General features: G+C 42.5%; 1 protein-coding gene across 3 annotated transcripts in view; it reads left to right on the plus strand.

Moving 5' to 3' along the window:
• SMURF2 (SMAD specific E3 ubiquitin protein ligase 2) overlaps positions 1-17742 on the plus strand; it is a 54282-nt gene that overhangs the window by 11430 nt on the left and 25110 nt on the right. For 2 of the 3 annotated variants that reach the window (XM_050318989.1, XM_050318991.1), the window contains exons 2-3: positions 11565-11603; positions 13180-13288. In XM_050318989.1, coding sequence (XP_050174946.1) covers positions 11565-11603; positions 13180-13288 — 148 coding nt within the window. Of the gene's footprint in view, positions 1-11564; positions 11604-13179; positions 13289-17742 lie in introns of those variants that run through there. The other variant, XM_050318992.1, reaches the window with a different exon arrangement.

The raw sequence follows: 17742 nt of genomic DNA on the forward strand, positions 1-17742 counted from the left end.
TTTGGTGGTTTGTTTTTATTTGGAGGGCATGCTTTCTTCATTGTGCTGGGCTGTTTTCTTAACTTTTTAATTGAAGCATTTACAATATCGTTATTTTTGTTGTAGTGAACCCTTTTATTGTTTCAGAGGTGAATGAATCATATATTCTGGGTTATTTTTTCCTGGCAGATATTTTTCTTTAATGGTTACTCAGGACTCGCTTAAATTGTGCAGATGAATAATACTTGAAATGCAGCATCTGATTCATCATTCACAACATCACAATGAAAAACCTGGTGAAATTATATATATATATATATACCCCGCTGAGAATGGAAGAGAGGGGTGTCAATGCCCTGTATTTTTTGTTAGCCCTGCACATCCTCGTGTTTTTGTTCATTATTCTGAGTTTTAAACTATTCAGAGGCATCTCACATGTGGGAGTGTGTTGCTGTGAGCACAGCATGTGTGAAACCTGAAAAGAGTGAGTCTGGTTTTGTGCATCTGTGCAACTGCTTCATGTCAGCTGGAATGTAAAGACTTGACTTCTGGTGGATTTTGTTTGCTCATACACAGATTGTTTTCTCATATGTTTCCCAGATTCACTGTAGGTAGGTTTAGAAAAAAAAAAAAAAAGGCTAAACCAAGGGGAAATAACACCAAAAAACACCCAAACCTGCCCAACTGCCCTGTATTTCCTCTGTTACCCCTGCACAAGTATTTATAAACAGCCAGTAATGCAGTTTTCTTTTGCATGCCCTGGGGAAAATGAGTGTGAGGTGGTCAGTACTTTATTTTGTTCTGCTTTACCTTTCAAAGAGCTGGGGAGCCCGCCTGAAAAACTGGAATACACTCCCTGGGAGCTTCTGTTACCTCTGAAACAGTCAAACCTCTGCTGCTGGAACTCAGGAATCCACGGACAGAATGACTAGAACAGCAAATATGACTTCAAAAAAACCCAAACCCCGTGGTTATTGGACGGCCTGGGACGAGTCCAGCTGCGGTGGAGAAATCGATTTTGCTGTTGCTTGAAATCCGTGCTGTGTTGGTATTTTGGCAGGGCAAGGAAAACAAGGGTATTAGAAAGTCATTTACCGCGGTGGGATTAACGGGAGAGCCGTGTTTGTGCGAGTGGGGCCGAGATGTGTCTGATAAACAGGACGAGGTCTAGTCTGACAGCTGGCAACAATGGGCCCTGCTCGAGTCAGGTGTACCGAATTAGCACATCTATTCCGAGGCACCGGCAGAAATCTCGAGGAGGACAAGCCTTGTAGGCAGAAGTGTTGCCAAATGGGAAATGATTCATCGTCTCTGAATGGGATGAGCATTGAGCAGAAGCAGTTGAAACCTCAGACTGCTTTGGCTCACAAACCGCCAAATATGTGATTAACACTTTATCTACCCGGGCCCCTGGGTTTCCTTGTCTCCTGATTTGGGATCAAACTCAGCGAGACCCCGTTTGTCCTGATCTCTCTTTTGAATGTTTGAACAGTGTTTAGGTGTTTTCCCCAAAAACCACTCCCATCCTGTGACCCTTTGGGAATAGCACCTTTTAGTGAGGACTGTTCCGTGTCAGGGGTGCAGGCACAACTTCCTGAGCTGGCTGAGTGCAGTTTATTTGCTTATATTTAGTGCAAATCCGTGATTAGCTGGAGATGCAGTTTAATGTAGGATGCCAGTTGCGAGGCACTCACTGCATTTGGATTTTTAGTATTTAGAAAACTTACCCCACTTTAACATTGGTAATGCCATTTGTGGTTCACAGATGATAAAGAACTGAAAGATAAACAGGAAATATATTTGTGAATAATTTAGTTAGTGCAGAAGGGAGGTACAGTTTACAAAGCCAAATGAGGGAATGTAAAGGGGAAAAAGCTCATACCCTCTTTGTCTCTTCATATATTATCAGAGTTGTAGCATGTTTGTGGTCTTATTTCAGTATAAACTGGCTCTAAGGTACGTAGATTATAGAGAAAATAAAGGAATTAAGTCATTGGGAGGTGTTTAGTATTAAATAATTGAGACTGTTGTACAGTTATAGAACATAGTTGTGAGAGGAAAAAATATTGTACTTGGTAAGATAATTATTTGCTAAACAATATATTATGTTTGGGTGCCCTTGGACAGCCCTCAGTCAGCACTTGAGATATCCAAGGAGTGTGTCCAGGGAATGACTGTAAAGAATCTGTAAGGAATATTTCCCTGGAGTTTCATCCCTTTGCTGTACTGCTGGGAGTGTTGATTCATGTACTCAGCTTCAGGCTCCTGATTTCAGTCTCATCTCCTTCCCGTTATCTTTCTTAGCCTTCACTCTCCACTGCTTAATATCTTCTACTCTCTGCTCCTCTTTCTCACAAAAGGTCTTGCATTTTCATTGCTGGAGCTTTGCATCTTCCCAAATGATTTCTGAAGTTGCAGTTTAAATTGCACAGTAAGGGTTTTTTCGGGCGAGATCCTTTATTTTCACGTATCGGTGAGCGATTTCATCTGAATCTCTTGGTGTTCTGTTTCTTTAAAATCCCTCTTATTTCTTACAGTGCTATATAAATTGTACTGATTTGACCAAATAATTTAAGCAGCTTGGGTAAGACCAAAGTAAAACAACAAAAAACGAGGCTTTCCTGTAAGTTGAAATAAATAGGATTGTTCATCCAATTAGCTCATCTCTGTCCAGCAGCAGCAGCTTCTTAAACTGTTTGGATTTGTTCTGTGGGACACATCTGTTTCCACAGATATTACACATATTAAAGGACTGCACTAACTTAACCAAATCAGTTTATAGATTGTATATCTGTTGAGACAATAATCTCCTGGAGGTGAGGCTTGATGATGTGTGATGGGGAATAAGACTGGACAGGAGAGTTTGAGTGGCTGCATTTCTGCAGGTACAGACAGAATTCCATGATCAGGAGCTTAGTAACCAGGGGAAGGTGTGTTCAGAATCCACCCATCTCCCTGCTGACCCTGCCTTATTTATTTTTGGCAGAAGCCAAACTGCCAAGTTTGGACTCTTCCACAGTTGAAAGCATTCCACTAAAACAAATTTTTCCCCCAAAAAGAGTAAATCTTAGGGACGTTGTGCTTGAATGTTTCAACTGTGCTAAACGAGAAAAAGGCAGGATCCACATATTAGGCAGGAGACAGAATGTCTGAGGTTGTGGATGTTGATGTTCATGCAGGAGGATGTGAGAGTCCATCACTCATCTGTATTGCCACATAGAATACGATTTCAGTGCATCAGGTGTGTCAATTGTGCTGAACTGGGAGTTTAGATTAAGGGCAGATGTTGAATTAGTGATTTTTACTGGTGATAGCATCAAAACCGTGATCCTCGTGAACTCTTTACGTTTTATTTATTAAGGAACTATTTTTTTTTAAATTACTGAAATAATTCAAGTTCCATATTTGAAACGCCAGAATGAATTTTTTCCCCCTAACAAAAGTTGTCACTTTAGCTGTTGTTGTGTCTTCCTTACAAAGCAGCTGATAATCCTTTTTGTGATGTTGAGAAAACGAATATTTACCGCATTTTGCTGAGGAGTGGGAATTACTCACGGAGGGTAAATGATGCTCATGCTTTTAGGGGCTTTTCCTTTTCCTGGTTCTTCTCCTTTTGCCTCTTCCCAGAAAAGCAGCTGGTGTTCCCCAAGGATGGTGTGTGCAGCAGAGACAGAGCTGTGAGGCTTCCTGTGTAAATCAGGCGTGTGGTGTGTCCTGCCAGGGACGGCAGCGCTCCTGGAACGCTGCTGGGATCCACCAGGAGCCTCCCTGAGCTGCAGGTGCCTCTTGTCTGAGCCCTTGTTCAAATCCAGGGCAGTTTTGTCTGCTTGGTAATTAGATCATGGATTTCTTTTGTTGGTGCCTCTGCTGCGGCTCATTCAGAGGGTGGAGAGTTTTATACAGCGACACAAATCCCAGGGCTCTGCTCCTCGGTGCCGTTTCCAGAGGTGAATGAAACACATCAGACACAGCTAGAATTGCCTTTCTCCCTTTAGCTTTTCCCCCCACTCCCGTTCCTGGCAAAGCAAACTTAAGAAATCCAAGGGCAGATTTCCATGTTGCCTTGGTTTTTTAACCCATCAGAGGAAGGATCCTCTGCTCTCTTAAGTATTTTGCAAGTTGGTAGTTCTGGATTGGTCGCTTCTGTCTTGGTTAAAATCTGACTGCTGGGATGGCCAACAAGTCTTTAAGGACTGAGGTAAGATTTTTAGAGCACTGATTCTGAGAGTTTGAGATGAGTAACCCCCTTTTCTTTGCCTCTGTTTATTCCTGTAATCTTGTATAATTGAGTTAATTCTTGATTTGGAGTTTGCTTCACTCACACTTGAATATAATAACCACCTCTGCAGGTTTGAGATTAGTTAATCTTGGTAATATTACTTTAAATTAAAACTTTTTTCAATGGACTATGTTTTTAATACTACGGGAGGGCAAAAAAAATAGAGAACGGTCCAGCAAACATAACAGCAAAGCTGGAGGGTTCCTTTATCTTTAACAGATTTGTTTCCCATCCTCATTTTGTTAACTGGAATACAATTTTATGCTTGCTACCAGCGTGAGAAACAGAAGGGGATATATTTGAAATTGGTCTGAAAATTGATCCTTGACTGCTGACTCTTGCTTTGAAAGTCTTCTCATGGCTGTTGATTTAGAGCTGAGCTGTTCCCCCCAGCCCAGTTGCCCAGCACAGCCTCTGTGAGTGGTGCCTGTTGATGATTTCGTGGCACAGTGGTGGTTTTTCAGATGTCGAAAAATGGGCGAGATGGGAGGGTTGGGCTCTTCTGGAGTAGGGTGGAGAAATGAAGTGGAATTTCTAGTGCATGAAAGTTGTGCATTAGAAACATCCTGGCTGGTCTGAGAGGCTCCATCCACACCGAACCAGGAAATGCAGATATTCCCAATAGCCTTTGTTTCCTTTAAGTTTCCCACGTGTCACTTCTACTCCTTTCTCACTGAGCTGTGGCTGAAACCCTAATTTACCCCGAGCCCTGATGGGGATGGTTTATCCTCGTATCATCCCCCTGTAATGTGAATGTAATACAGCTAAAAAACCACCAAACCAACCCACCTATTTTCGCATCTCCTTATCCGATTTAACCGCTTCAAACGTGAATCTCCGGACAAGAGACTCGCAGACCTCGCTGGGAGGCTTTGCTACCTTCACTGCACAAGTGGCAGGGTAATTTCTTGCCTTTTACCTCCTGACAGGCGTGGCAGACACCCTGGACACATGAATAGGGAGGGTGACGTGTGTGGCACCGAGCCCATCGCTGAATGAACCTGGGAAATGGGAATGCACGAGTGGCTGGGAGGAGGAATTCAATGGCATGGGGAAGGGGGGGGGGGGATTGGGGGTTTTGTTTTACTTTTGGCTTGGAGTGGAGTAAGGGAGGAGAAGTGGAAAAGGAAGCCTTTTGTTTACAGTAAAACAATACTGTGAAGTAGACGTGGTGATGTAAAAGCAGGAGTCTAAACATGGGCAAATCTAGGCAGGCTCCATCTGGCCCCGGCCACGAGTCCCCGGCACAGACTGTTGGAGTCTGGAATCACTGCCCTGTCCTCCTTCCTTAGGGGAATTCAAAATAGCCTGGGAGGCTCTGCCCCAGGGTTTTACTATTGCACGAGGTGAATGATTTGTTGGCTTAACCCTTTGCACTCAGTGGTGCAAGTGCATCTCTGTTAACCTGAGAAATGCCTGGTGGTTTCATCTGTTTTAATCTCTGTGGGTTGTATCCCATGCAAGTGATAAGGGTCTAGAACTCTGAATCTGCTCAAAACACAACCTGTTCTTATAGGAGGAATTTGATAGAGTGAATCTTGTTGGAAAGGAAAAATGTGCAGTTACTGTGTTAGTTTCTGGCATATTTTGCAGTGGTTTAAATGGTATTGCATTATTAAGGCATTTATCACTTCTGGATATCCATGTCGCTGTTTAAATGCAGGTTACTGTGGTTTTGTTTCTTTAGTCCCAGGGGAATAATCCTGATTTGTTGAGATGCAGATTTCCAACTGACAGTGTTTATAAGCAGGTGCATGTGATCCTTGGAAATGGGTTTCATTTTACATGCAGTTTATTAAGGATTGAGTGTCTGGCTCGTGTGGAAGTCAAACTTACAGAAATACCTTTATGGGACAATTTAGAATTTTGACAATTATTAGGGGAAATTCTTATTAAAAGTTCTCTTCTAGCACTATGTTCATCCTAATGCATATCTTAATAGAGCTGATTTAAAAGCTGTCTACCTTGTGTTTGGACATAAGTCTGGCGGTGATGCTTTTATACGTCACTTAGAACTAGCGTGGGATGTTTTTTCCCCTGACGTGTTAGTATTAAATAGCACTTTAAAAATCCATCAGTGCTTTTGAATTGTTCTGACACACACTCTTGGTAGAATTGGTACAGATTGTAAATTTGCATTAGATTTAAACGAGCTCCAAATGTACCTGTGAGGATCGTGTTGTGCAGCTCCTAATTCACATCCAGCCTCTCTTGGATGTGTTTTGTACTGACTCCAGTTTAGAGCTCCTTGGGTTATCCTGAATTTCTGGTGCCTGGCACCAGTCGTGTGTTCACTTGCAAGAGAAATGCTCTTTTGGGAAATAGAAATCCCGAATGTTGAAGGTGAAGATTGTGTCTCTGAAAGAGAATTAGAAATCAGAGATGGCTCTGAAAACCTGAGGGGTGTCAGCTGGTTATTTTGGCATCCTGGGGGCAAAAATCAAAACAGAGGCAAGAGGAAAAACCATCAGGTCGCGTCCTGTCGCTTGTTCTGCTCATCTGCAGAAAAAGCACCTTTCAAAAGAAATGAAACCTTAAAAAAAAAAAAATTCCTCAGATTAATTGTAGAATAAAACTTAATGTGAATAGTTGGGATAAACAATTTTATTTCAAAACCTTAACTGAGGAAGTTGTCACCTCAACAGCTGGATTTGCAAATCCGTGTGGTGTTATTTACAGCTCTTTGTCCCATGAATAGTTGAAGACCTCCTGTTTTGTATCTTCCCATGTGGGAATTCAGGCAGGTCCAAGGAGGGAGTGCAAGCAGAGCAATGTAAGTTTCTGTGGAGCGTGACAGCGATGGAAGAAACCAGTAGGAATTTGTTCGAAACCTTTCAAGTATTGAGCCATCCTGCTGGAACCTGGGCCTGTCACAAATGCTTCTCTGGGAGAAATAAGTGAATTTGCAAAGAGTTTTGCACAATGTGGGGAAAAGTAGGTTGTGTCAGCCGTAGGTTCCAACACCCCAGCGATTTCTGGGTCCTGGGGGCACCCTCTGAAGGCAGGAGGGGGGGGGGGTATGTGTGCCTTCATTTGCCTCCCTCCCTCTCCCTCCCCCAAGCAGGCTCATTCCAATCAGCAGTGTAATTGGAATGCAACCACAGTCTGGAGGAGGAAGGGGAATTTTTGGCAAGGAGAGAGGCAGAGCAGTTGGGAGCTTTATTCAGATTAAAGCATAGACGACCATTCATTATCAGTCCAACACACATTAGCAACAGCCCAGCATTGTGTTTCTACAGCTGGGACCCATTGCAGTGATTGTTGCACTGCACACAACGTGCAAACAACGGGGAGCTGATCCCAAACCCAGCACTGATGGCTTTCCTTAAAGGATGCTCTTTCTGGGAGGGGGGAGAAAGACTTGTCTTCCCCAATGAGCTGTTGTGGTCAAAACTGATAGGCAGCCTGTCCTTCTCCTCGCTCTGCCACGTGTGACGTGTTCTGCAACCAGCACTTCTGCTGGGAGAAAAACCCTCGGGGAGAGGAAAAAAACCCCAAAAAATAGGAATTCTGATGTCCAAACTGTCGGTTGGGTTCGGAAGGCTGAGCTTGTTCTTCTGTGGTGATGACACGTGGAAAGCCAGCAGATTAGTAAACATAATCTTAGCTTTTCCCTTGCCTGGAACCTCAGGGCTGGCTGTTGACACAGTGGTTGGTTCTTAGGGATGGCTGACATGGGATGGGGGTTTCTTTCTAAGCCATGTAATTTTAAATATCTTAATTAAATGTTTCCTTCTGTGCTCAATTCCATGGATATTTATAATTACTTTTTATTTTCTTACCTGCCTTCCCGTTACCTTTCACCGGTCGTGTCTCAAATACCCACATTTAAAAATTATTTACTGAAGGTGGCTCAGGCAGTGGCATTTTTTACCACAGAAATTTTAAACTCAGTGTAATTTCTATTGTGATTGGCTGCAGATGTAGCCCTGAGGTGCTCCTGCCTCAAGCACAATTAAACCTTGTCATTTGTCATAAATCAAGAGATATGATGTTATTGATATACTTAATACTCTGCAATAAACGTATTTCTTAATATTTACATAAAATAGCAGTAATGTATTACATAGGGTGCCTTCCACAGCAACAGCTTGATGACATTTAAAAGTTTGATGTTTCTGTAAAAATTATTCCCAAGTGGAAAACAGTTGTAACAAGAGTTCTTCAAAAAGAGCAAGAAGAGTTCAGAAAATGAGAGAAATATTTATCTTTTCTATAAAATTCACCTTTTGAACATTCATCGTTCCTGTCATTTTTTATGTGGGTTTCACTAATTATTCACCCCCCTCTATAATTGCATGTACATTTTGATTGGGGGATGTGAAATACTTTACATTTCCTTGCAGTAGTTAAATAACTTTTCAGTAAACCATTCTTTGTCAGTCACTGGAGTAATAAATCAGAAAAAGGAAATTGGCAAACGTGGTTCACTTAATTCCTATTTTTGAGTGTTTTGTAGCAAAGCTGTCGTAGAAGGAGACTGGGTAGCTTATGATATTGTGCTCTTTTCGAGTTTCTGCGAGCTGACCTGAGCAGCATGTGTTAGAATGAGATCATAAAGCATGATCAAAAGCTATTTCATGTATGTATGGTATGTAAAATCGATGTGCTGTTTGTCTTGGCACGTAGATATTGTTCCTTCACATTGGAATAGTAATGTTCTCCTGTCTGTGGACTACCCAGGAAGTCTGTAATAAACACAAAACATAACTATCCACTGACTCACTGATACTTTGTAAGAAATACTTTATCTACAGATGTGTGCTAGGAGCCATTAGTGTCATTTGATGAGGCATTTACCACACAACGCTCCCCCCTCTTTCTTTCCCCAGCCATTGTCGGTGTATCCAACCACTGGTTCATGTTCTACTTCCAGTGCAAGTTTAAACAGCTTCACTTCTGGTTCTAAAATACTTTCAAGAAAAAGAAACAGCACTTAAAAATAACAAATAACCCCCTTCGGTGCCCTTGTGCCCTGGAGGACCCAGCAGTGGCAGATCTGATAACAACGTGGGTTGGGTCCAGAACCCATCAGCGTTTTCACTTGGCTTTGTCCAGGGCAATAAATCTCCTTGTGGTTTCTTTCTGGTTTTTGAATCTGGAGCTCAGATGGACCATGGGATGGAGGACTCAGAGATAATGAAGTCCCGTGAGTTTTATGAGAATCCTTGCCTGGATAAAGAGGAGGCCCAGGCGGTGACTTGGAGGGAGAGGAAAAAGCTGCAGCGGGAGATGCCGAGGTGCCGGAGCACGGGAGGGTCTGTGTGGGAGAGGGTCTGTGTGACCGCTGGGAAAAGCCTCAGCTGGAGCTCTCGGTCAGCCAGAAAACAGAAATCCATAGGAAGCCAAACTTCCTTCGTTTTTATTCTCAAGGAACTATTCATCAGTTGGTTATCAGAATATTCAGGGTAGGTTTAAATGCGGTGTTGAAACTGTTAGAGAAGTGGAGCGTGAACTCTGGTGCTTTTCCCACCGGTGGGAAAAGTGTCGTGCAGAAAAAAGGCCTGAGCTACATTAGAGCTCTGTGTGTGGAGGGAGATTGTTTCACTTCACAAACTGAGCTGGGACCTGGCCTTTCTCACCTAAAATACCTGGCACAGGGGGTGTTGTTAATGGAAGGCTTCTCAGCATCTCTCCTGTTTTGTTAACCTGACAAAGCCAGAGTGGGTTGACATCTGACTTTCCTTAACTGTGGTTACTGGAGAGGGCAACCTCGAGCCAAAAATATGAGTTTGTTCACTGCTGGCTAATTGCTGGGGGAGCAGTTATTGGTCTGTGTGCTGTGCATGTGCCTGATCTTATAAAAATGGGACTGGGGTTAAACTGCACTGGCAGGCTGGCTGCAGTTTTGAAAAGGGGCGTGTTAATTAGTTAACCTTGCAATTTGTCTCTCAAAAGATTAGTCAAACCTCTTTTGTCTTGGCATTAGAGAGTCCCAGGAGCACCCTGTATGGCTCACTGTGCTGTCGATGAGTTTTGACTTAACTGTTGGATTTAAAGCCTTCACCTTCATGTGACACTTCCCATTACTTGTAATGGTTGGAATTGTGACACTAATTATATATATATTTTTAAATATATTAAAAAAGCCATTTATACAAGCATCTATTTTCCATGAAGATTTTCACCACTACATGCAAGGTGGCTGGTGAGCAATAACCTCTCGCAGTTCTTGGGCAGGTGAGGATGTCCTTGTAACAAAACCTTAAGGAACTGCAAAAGCAGTTTTCTAGCTTTGTCTTATAATCTGTTTCTCCAAATACATTTCAGTTGTTCTCCAGGGTGTGAATAGAGTCGACTTTGAATTGCTGGACACTTGGAGTGTTCGTGGACTGCTCTATTTGCTTTCCCTCAGATCCTGCAAAAGGAGTGAGGGAAGCAGGAGCCCTTCAGGATCAGCGTGGGGATACCCTGGGGGGGAAAGCAGGGCCCACTCTGTGTGCTTTTAGGTGATGTCTGTGGGGTGGGATTATTGGATGCACTTTTCTGTCTTTGCATTTCCTGGCACTGATAAATATTGGCGACCTCATAGGAAAACCATCCCAGGGAACGGAACAGCGAGGAGCCTCCTGCAGTATCGGCTCCATCCAAATATCTCCCCCACTCCCCTGTTTTTAATTTTTTTTTTTGTGCTGGCTGTGGGAATTTGTGCTTTTACTCAATCCCCAAGAATCCTTTTGTGTTATCAGTAAATATTTTAATGTTTCACGGGGGAATCTTAATATTTCCTGCTTATTAAACCTGTGATAATAGATAAGCCTTGAACGTGTTGCAGTTAGTGAGGAGAAGCCTTCATTGTGTACCTTGGCACCTTCATATGAAAGTTGTCCCCTTTGACCTTTCATTTATTTATTTATTTGTTTATTTAAATTTATTCTCGGGGGAGGTTGTTTTCCCCTTGGTATTTTCCGCTGACAAATTTAAATGTTCCTCCCCTTTTAAAACAAACCAACCCAAAAAAAAAAACCACCCTGAAACAATTACCAACTATTACAAATAAAAGATATCTTTGGAACCATCAAAACCCTGGCCTTAGAAGTTAGTCTGCTCCACCCAGATGTTTTTCAGGTAAAACCTTTTATTTATTACCGTGCAGGATAACAGAAGAGCCTTGGCTGCCTAATACTCTCCTTTTTATGACCAGGGAAGCTTTTGCTGGGCTGTAGAACGATATAAATGATGAAGGAGCTCAGTTTTCATTTACATTCCTTTTATTTTGAGCGGGATTTTCTGGAGTGCTGGACAGGTGAAGTGACTTTTTCTTTTCAACCAGGAACTTAATTTTGCCTTTCTGTTTCTCTTGCAGTACTGTGTGCAAAAAACCTGGTGAAAAAGGATTTTTTCCGTAAGTAATTTTATACATTTATTTATAGGTGGGATAAATGTTGTGCAGGTGCTGTAGCCCATTGTTTGCACATGATCATTTTATTAAGATATTTGCAATGAGGGGGTGAGGGCTTTGATGTTTTCACACTGTTTTATTTCAGGGCTTCTAATTTTTTCTGAAGTGACACTCATCAGATTTTCATAATAATAATAATTAAAGCACTGACACACTCTCTCTGGTTTTATGGGAGTGGGAGACAAATGTACCCACTCAGGCAAATGACATGTTTTTCAATTAGTGTCATATATTTATTAAAATGTTTTTCATGTAAGAACTTTTTGTCAAGCAAACAGATGCGCTTCTTAATTATTAATAATCACCTCATAATACCGACCTACTCTGAAATTATATTTTAATTAATTTTAATAATGTTTTGAGAGAAGTGCTAAGAAGCAGATGAAGGAGGCAGAAAGGAATGTTATTGTCTGTGTCTGCACACACACACAGATCACCTGGGAGCAGGAGGAATTCCAAACATCAGACCTGAGCTTTGGAAAGAACTTTGGAGAGGGGGATGATACAGAATTACCCTGTGATTTGTGATATTCCTCTTTGATCTGGATTTTTGTCTTGGGTGTTTAACAGTTTAATGGTGCCTTGAAAATAAACCCGAAGCAAGTCAAGATGTGAGCTCTGTGATGCTCTCGAGGACTGGGACACAGATCCCAAAGTAGATGCCAGGGTCCTGTTCCTCCCCTTCCCCACGTGCCTTCTCTGGCTCTTGTCCTGTCCAGCTCCACCTGAGTCACCTGAGGAAGTGGCACTGGGACTAAACTGCCCCACAGCAAATGGGATTGATGTTTCCCATCTCAGCTCCCCCAGCTGGCTCACTGAGCACTGGGATGAGGGGGGAAAAGGGACAGGACAAGCTGACCTGGGGACATCAGTGGTGGGACCATCCTTGGGCTCAGTGGATCCCTGGGCAGAATCCAGCAGTTGGTTGTGCTGATTCTGGGCTGCTCCTGCTGCTTTTCCATGCCCAGCTGGGCAGTCCAGCACCATCTTAGCACTGATTTTGGGTGTTCACTGGGCTGGTGTTCGGGGTTTCTGAGGTGCAGAGGTGGCAGACAACGAAGCAGAAGCTTAGCAGGAAACCAAGTGCCCCTCAAAAGCAAGAATAACCCGTTAGAGGCAATTTTCTGTAATACCAATATCAGCCAAAACCGTGGTTGTGATAAATCTTAAACATAGGAACAATGTAAATCTGTTTTCTTTGCCTTTGGCTGACTTCTTTGTATGCTTTGTATTTAACCCTGAATTAGGAAGATTTAAGGTGTTCAGTTTTTTTCCCCAATGTGTTTGACTCAGACAACTTTTTCTCAGTCCACATCAGTGAAATAATTTGCTAATTTACCATCCCTGTGCTTAACACGTCCTGTTGTTCCCATTCACTAAATACAAATTTATGAATAGAAGGCAACTCAAAATAAGAGATTAAAAAGTGAATTCCCTGTGCAATGATGCAGGGCTTCAGAGCATCCTGAGCCATTTGCCAGGCTTGTTTTTTATTTCTTATTTCTTTTCCTCCCCTCAGGACTCCCCGATCCCTTTGCCAAGGTTGTGGTGGACGGATCTGGCCAATGCCATTCTACAGATACTGTGAAGAATACACTTGATCCCAAGTGGAATCAGCATTACGACCTGTAGGTGGTAACAGTGATAACCCAAGGTTTGAAGTGAAATCCTCTAAAGCACCCAGACACTGTCAGGTGTTCTCAGTGTCCTGTCCTGTGTCTCTGGGAAGGATCCCAGCCTTCATTGGTCAGAGTGAAAAATACCTGTATCAAAATTCCCCTTTCTCATTTCAGAATCTGAGCCCTGCCTGTGTTTTCCTGGTGGTGATTTCTGCAGTGATTTCTGCAGCTTGCCTTCCATGTACCACAGCGTTATTTTATTGTAATCTTTTCATGTTAACACTTGTGTAAAACGAAGCAAATAATTGACAATATTTCCCTCTTCTCTCGATGCTGGTTTTGTCTGTCGTGGTGCTGCAGTGTTTTTTTCTCTGTGTATCAGTTTCCTCTTCTGTCATTTTCTGTCCCAAATGTTCTTCCCACCAGGAATTGCTGTTACCATCACTTGAGCAGTATGATCAGTATGGCACATGCATGTCATGGTTTTCCTCTGTCTTCCGAAAGCACAGACTGTTCTGTATAATACCAGTTATTAAAGCTGCTATTTTTATGTAGGTCTCTTGGTGTTTGTGGATGCTTTATTTTCCCTGCCTTTTAGTCTTTTATTCTTTATCTTTTTTTTTTTCTTGGGGAACTGTTTTCATTCATTTAATTCATTATATTCTCCTGTTCTGATCTCTGACTTTATTCCCCTGGCTCCACTCCCTATCCTGTGTTATTAAAAACTGTTTGAGCATTATTTCTGTGAGCTTTGGCCATCACCAAACCTACAGCAGATCAATTATTTGGGCACAGAGAATTTCTTGTCCCCTCCTTTTCCAGGTGAGGAAAAGCAGCTTGGTGGGTCTGTCAGCAGAATGTGGAAGGCCTGGTTTTAAACTCATGTCTTGCTCTACTCTTTATTTGAATAGCCAAGGCTAAAGATGTGAAGTCATTGTTCATAATGTGCAGGATGCAGAGCATTTTCATTACTGCTTAACAAAATACCGTGGCAGTTTAGGGAAATAATGGAATTACAGTTTTATTATCCAAACCCAGGCCAGGTTTAGGTTCTGCATGGGAGACTGTAATTCGTGTTTATCAGAAAAATGGATATAAAACAAGTTTTAAGCTCGTGGAGAAGGAATGGATCTTTATATTTCAAAAAATTTAAGTTAATTTGATTTTTTAAAATGTTATTAAACTTAGCAAATGGATTGTAAGGGATGCTCAGTGCTCCATGGGCGAGTGGTTTGATTCCCTTCTGGAGAAACTGAGGAGCAGAGGACGTGGGAAATGAGGGAGGATGCTGATGTGCAACCAGAGTAATGGGAAAAAAATAGTCAGATCTTTAGGAAAAAATTCCTTTCTGGTTATGATTTTTAAGGAAGGCTGAACAGAAGGTGTTTTTAGGTGGTTTTATAGAGCAGGCCATGGTTGTATCTGGATCCTGTAGCTGTCCCAGCGTTTTTATTTTTTTGTGGGTGGTGGGTTTTTTATTATTTTCTTGTTTGGGGAAGAACATCCCTTAAAAATTAGGTTTTGGTTAATTAGTGTATTACTCCCAATAGAAATTACTTGCCATGGAGGGAAAACTACTTTGCTTGATGCTGGCTGTTGAATTCCCTGGTGACAGAAGTGTATCCAGCATTTCTAATCCAAAGTAAAAGTTATGTCAGGCCTTGCAATTTGAAAATAATCTTTTTCCTTTCCAAATTTTCTTCATAATCATTTAACCCTTTTTATAGTTTTGCCTCTTATTCCAAATAAATCAGCAGTAAAAGTTTAGATCTCTTTGGTACAACAATTCACTGCCTGGCTTTTGTCTTAAGGTGACTTTAGTGTGATATACCCAGTGTAAGGTCTCAGCTTCTCATCTGCACTAGATATTAAGATAATTAACCTTTATTTTAGGGAGAAGCAAAGGAATAGTAACCATCCTACTGCAAAGCCCCTCGTGGCAAACCTCAGGCACTACAGGACTTCAATCTTTCTGGTTATTCTTGAAAACAACAGGGATTTTAAATGTCTTAATGTTTTCCCTCACGACACAGCTTTGCATGGGGACACCACAGTCTCTGCCACTGTGTTGGGCTGATTGAAGTGTCCTCAGCCTGGAATTTTCAGCAGGTTAACTAACATGCTGCTAATTAACACTCTCATCCGTCAGGTGGTGGCAGATGCAAATGGCACAGTCAGGTGGAGCTGTTGGGATGTGTTTGTGCAATAATGTCTGAGTTAAGTTGCTAATTCCCGTGGAATTTTGGGACTTGCTAACCTGATTCAGCAGAATAAATGTTCTGTTGTATCAGAATTTTTTTTGAAAACACTTCTGCAGTGTTGTAAAGAGCAAAAAAAGGGTTGGTGTTTGCCTGATGTGGTTCTTAATTCAGATCTTGGTGTGAAAGGAAGTGGTTGGATGAGTTGCTGGGATTCTCCAGCCTCGATGGGGTGTGTGTGTTGATGGGGGGAATCTGGGAGGCTTTCCAGGAAGAAATTGCCAAATAGTTGGTGTCTGGATGTAGTTTAGTGTCAGTAGAGTACCCTGCTTGCCCTGGGTGTGTTCCCCTGCCCTTTTTTCAGTCCTGTTTGTGTTTCCCCTGTTGTGTTCAGGCCTTTCCTCAAAGCTTTGGAATAACCAGGTTCTTGCATTCAGAGCTAAACTACCTAAACCAGCAGGTCAGAACCTGAACAAATGCCCTTTTTCCCTTCCTTCCCCTCCTGTTCAGTGATCTCTCCTACAGCCTTGCCAGCTCACCAAATCACACCACGCATTTACCTCTAAAAGATGTCTGTGCCATGATCACCAAAACCAGGTCCTGCTCCCGTCTCTCCTCTGTGCCCTTCAAACCCTCACCCCCAGGCTCCAGCATGGACTTGTTGCTCTCCTTTGTGCTACCTCTCAGGTGTAACCTCACCCAACTTCCACTTCTAACTCCTCCCCTTCCCACAACCCCCTCACTGCAGGTTCTGGTGCTCTCTGGTCCCTTCCCACCCTCGGGCTGTTGTGCTGCCCTGGCACAATTGCTTTTTCCCCTCCAATTTTCCAACTTTGCCTAGTTCTTGCTAATGATCCTGGATTTTTCTCAAGGGAGAGGAGGCAACAGCTCTCCTTAGTGCTGGGTGGGACAATCCCAGCCTGGATTAGACTCCCAAAGAGCCACCAAGCAGCTCCAAGTGCAGCAGCTTTGCCTTCTGCTCCTGCCTAAGCCACAGGTTCCCCTGTGCCCATCCCAGAGCTCAAACACCCTCCAGCTGCTGCCAGGGATGAGGGAGAAGGAAAAGAGAAGAGGAAAAACTGGGATGGATTAGAAACAGGGAAATCCTGGCTTCCAGCTCCGAGTTCATACCTGTTGATGGGGCATTTTTCCCTCTTTCTGGAGCGTGTCTGGGCAGGGAGAGCTGTGGTTTTTTCAGGAATATGTTTTTTCCACTCCCTTCATTCCACATTTTTCTGCAGGGAGCTGAGCTCTTCAGGGAAAGTGGATCCAATGCCATGGGGATGAAAAGCCACTTGATCCCAAACCTTCCTGGGGGGTGTATTGGCTCCAGAATAAAAACCACGTTGGCAAAGAGAATCTTGTTCAGGCAAAATTGCCCCTGTGTTTTAAATTTTACTAAAACATTTTTAAGAGGTTTCCAGGATGACATGTGCTTGATATTTCCCTTTTAGAAGTGTGAGTGCCAAGAGCAGGGAAATTGAAATTTCTGAACGTGCAGCTCTTACCCAGAGCCCTGATTTTACAGATTCAGAAAATATGGAACTTAACAAAATGTCAATGGAAATTGAATTTCTGTGTTTCCGCTTCGTTAATACTAATCCTGTTATCTCTGTTGAAGCACTAAAGCTGTGAAATCAAAATTGCTGATAGGGCAGAGGGGAAAAAAAAAAAAGGAAAATAAGCTCCAAGAACTTTAATTATGAGGAGGAAGAGAGAGTCATCCAACAAAATGGGGGGGTGTGGTTTTTGTTTCTGGTTTGGTTTGTTGCACTTTTATTTTTTTGGAACATTCTTCTTTAATCAAAAATCAAATTCCTAGCTGAGGCTTTTATGTTGGAGCTTTATTGCCAGATGATGTAAAACAAATGTAACTCTGCCCACCAAACGAATTGGAAATGTCAGCTTGTCCTACCGTCACTCTCTAAATGCAACCAGGGGTTTCCATGCCTGAAATTACGCAGAAATGTAGATTATTTTGCTATAAAGCCAACTAGAAGTTACTAAATATTTCTCTTCTTCCTTTATATATATATATATAAAAAAGCCATTTTTATTTGGAAAACACAGCTTGTGTCACTTATTTCCTGTTAAATATGTGAACCAGCCAGGTTTTGGGATGCAAAAATCAGAGCAGGTTGTAGCAGGATGTGGAGTCCTCACCTGCTTGGTGTGGATGGCAATTCCCTGCATCCCAACCAAGGGAACCTCCCCCTGAAAACAGGGATTCTTGGAAACTGTGTTGTATATTCAGCTGTTCTACGT

This window comes from Myiozetetes cayanensis, unplaced genomic scaffold, assembly GCF_022539395.1.
Source record: "Myiozetetes cayanensis isolate MyiCay16 unplaced genomic scaffold, myiCay2020 scf22, whole genome shotgun sequence".
Lineage (NCBI taxonomy): Eukaryota > Metazoa > Chordata > Aves > Passeriformes > Tyrannidae > Myiozetetes > Myiozetetes cayanensis.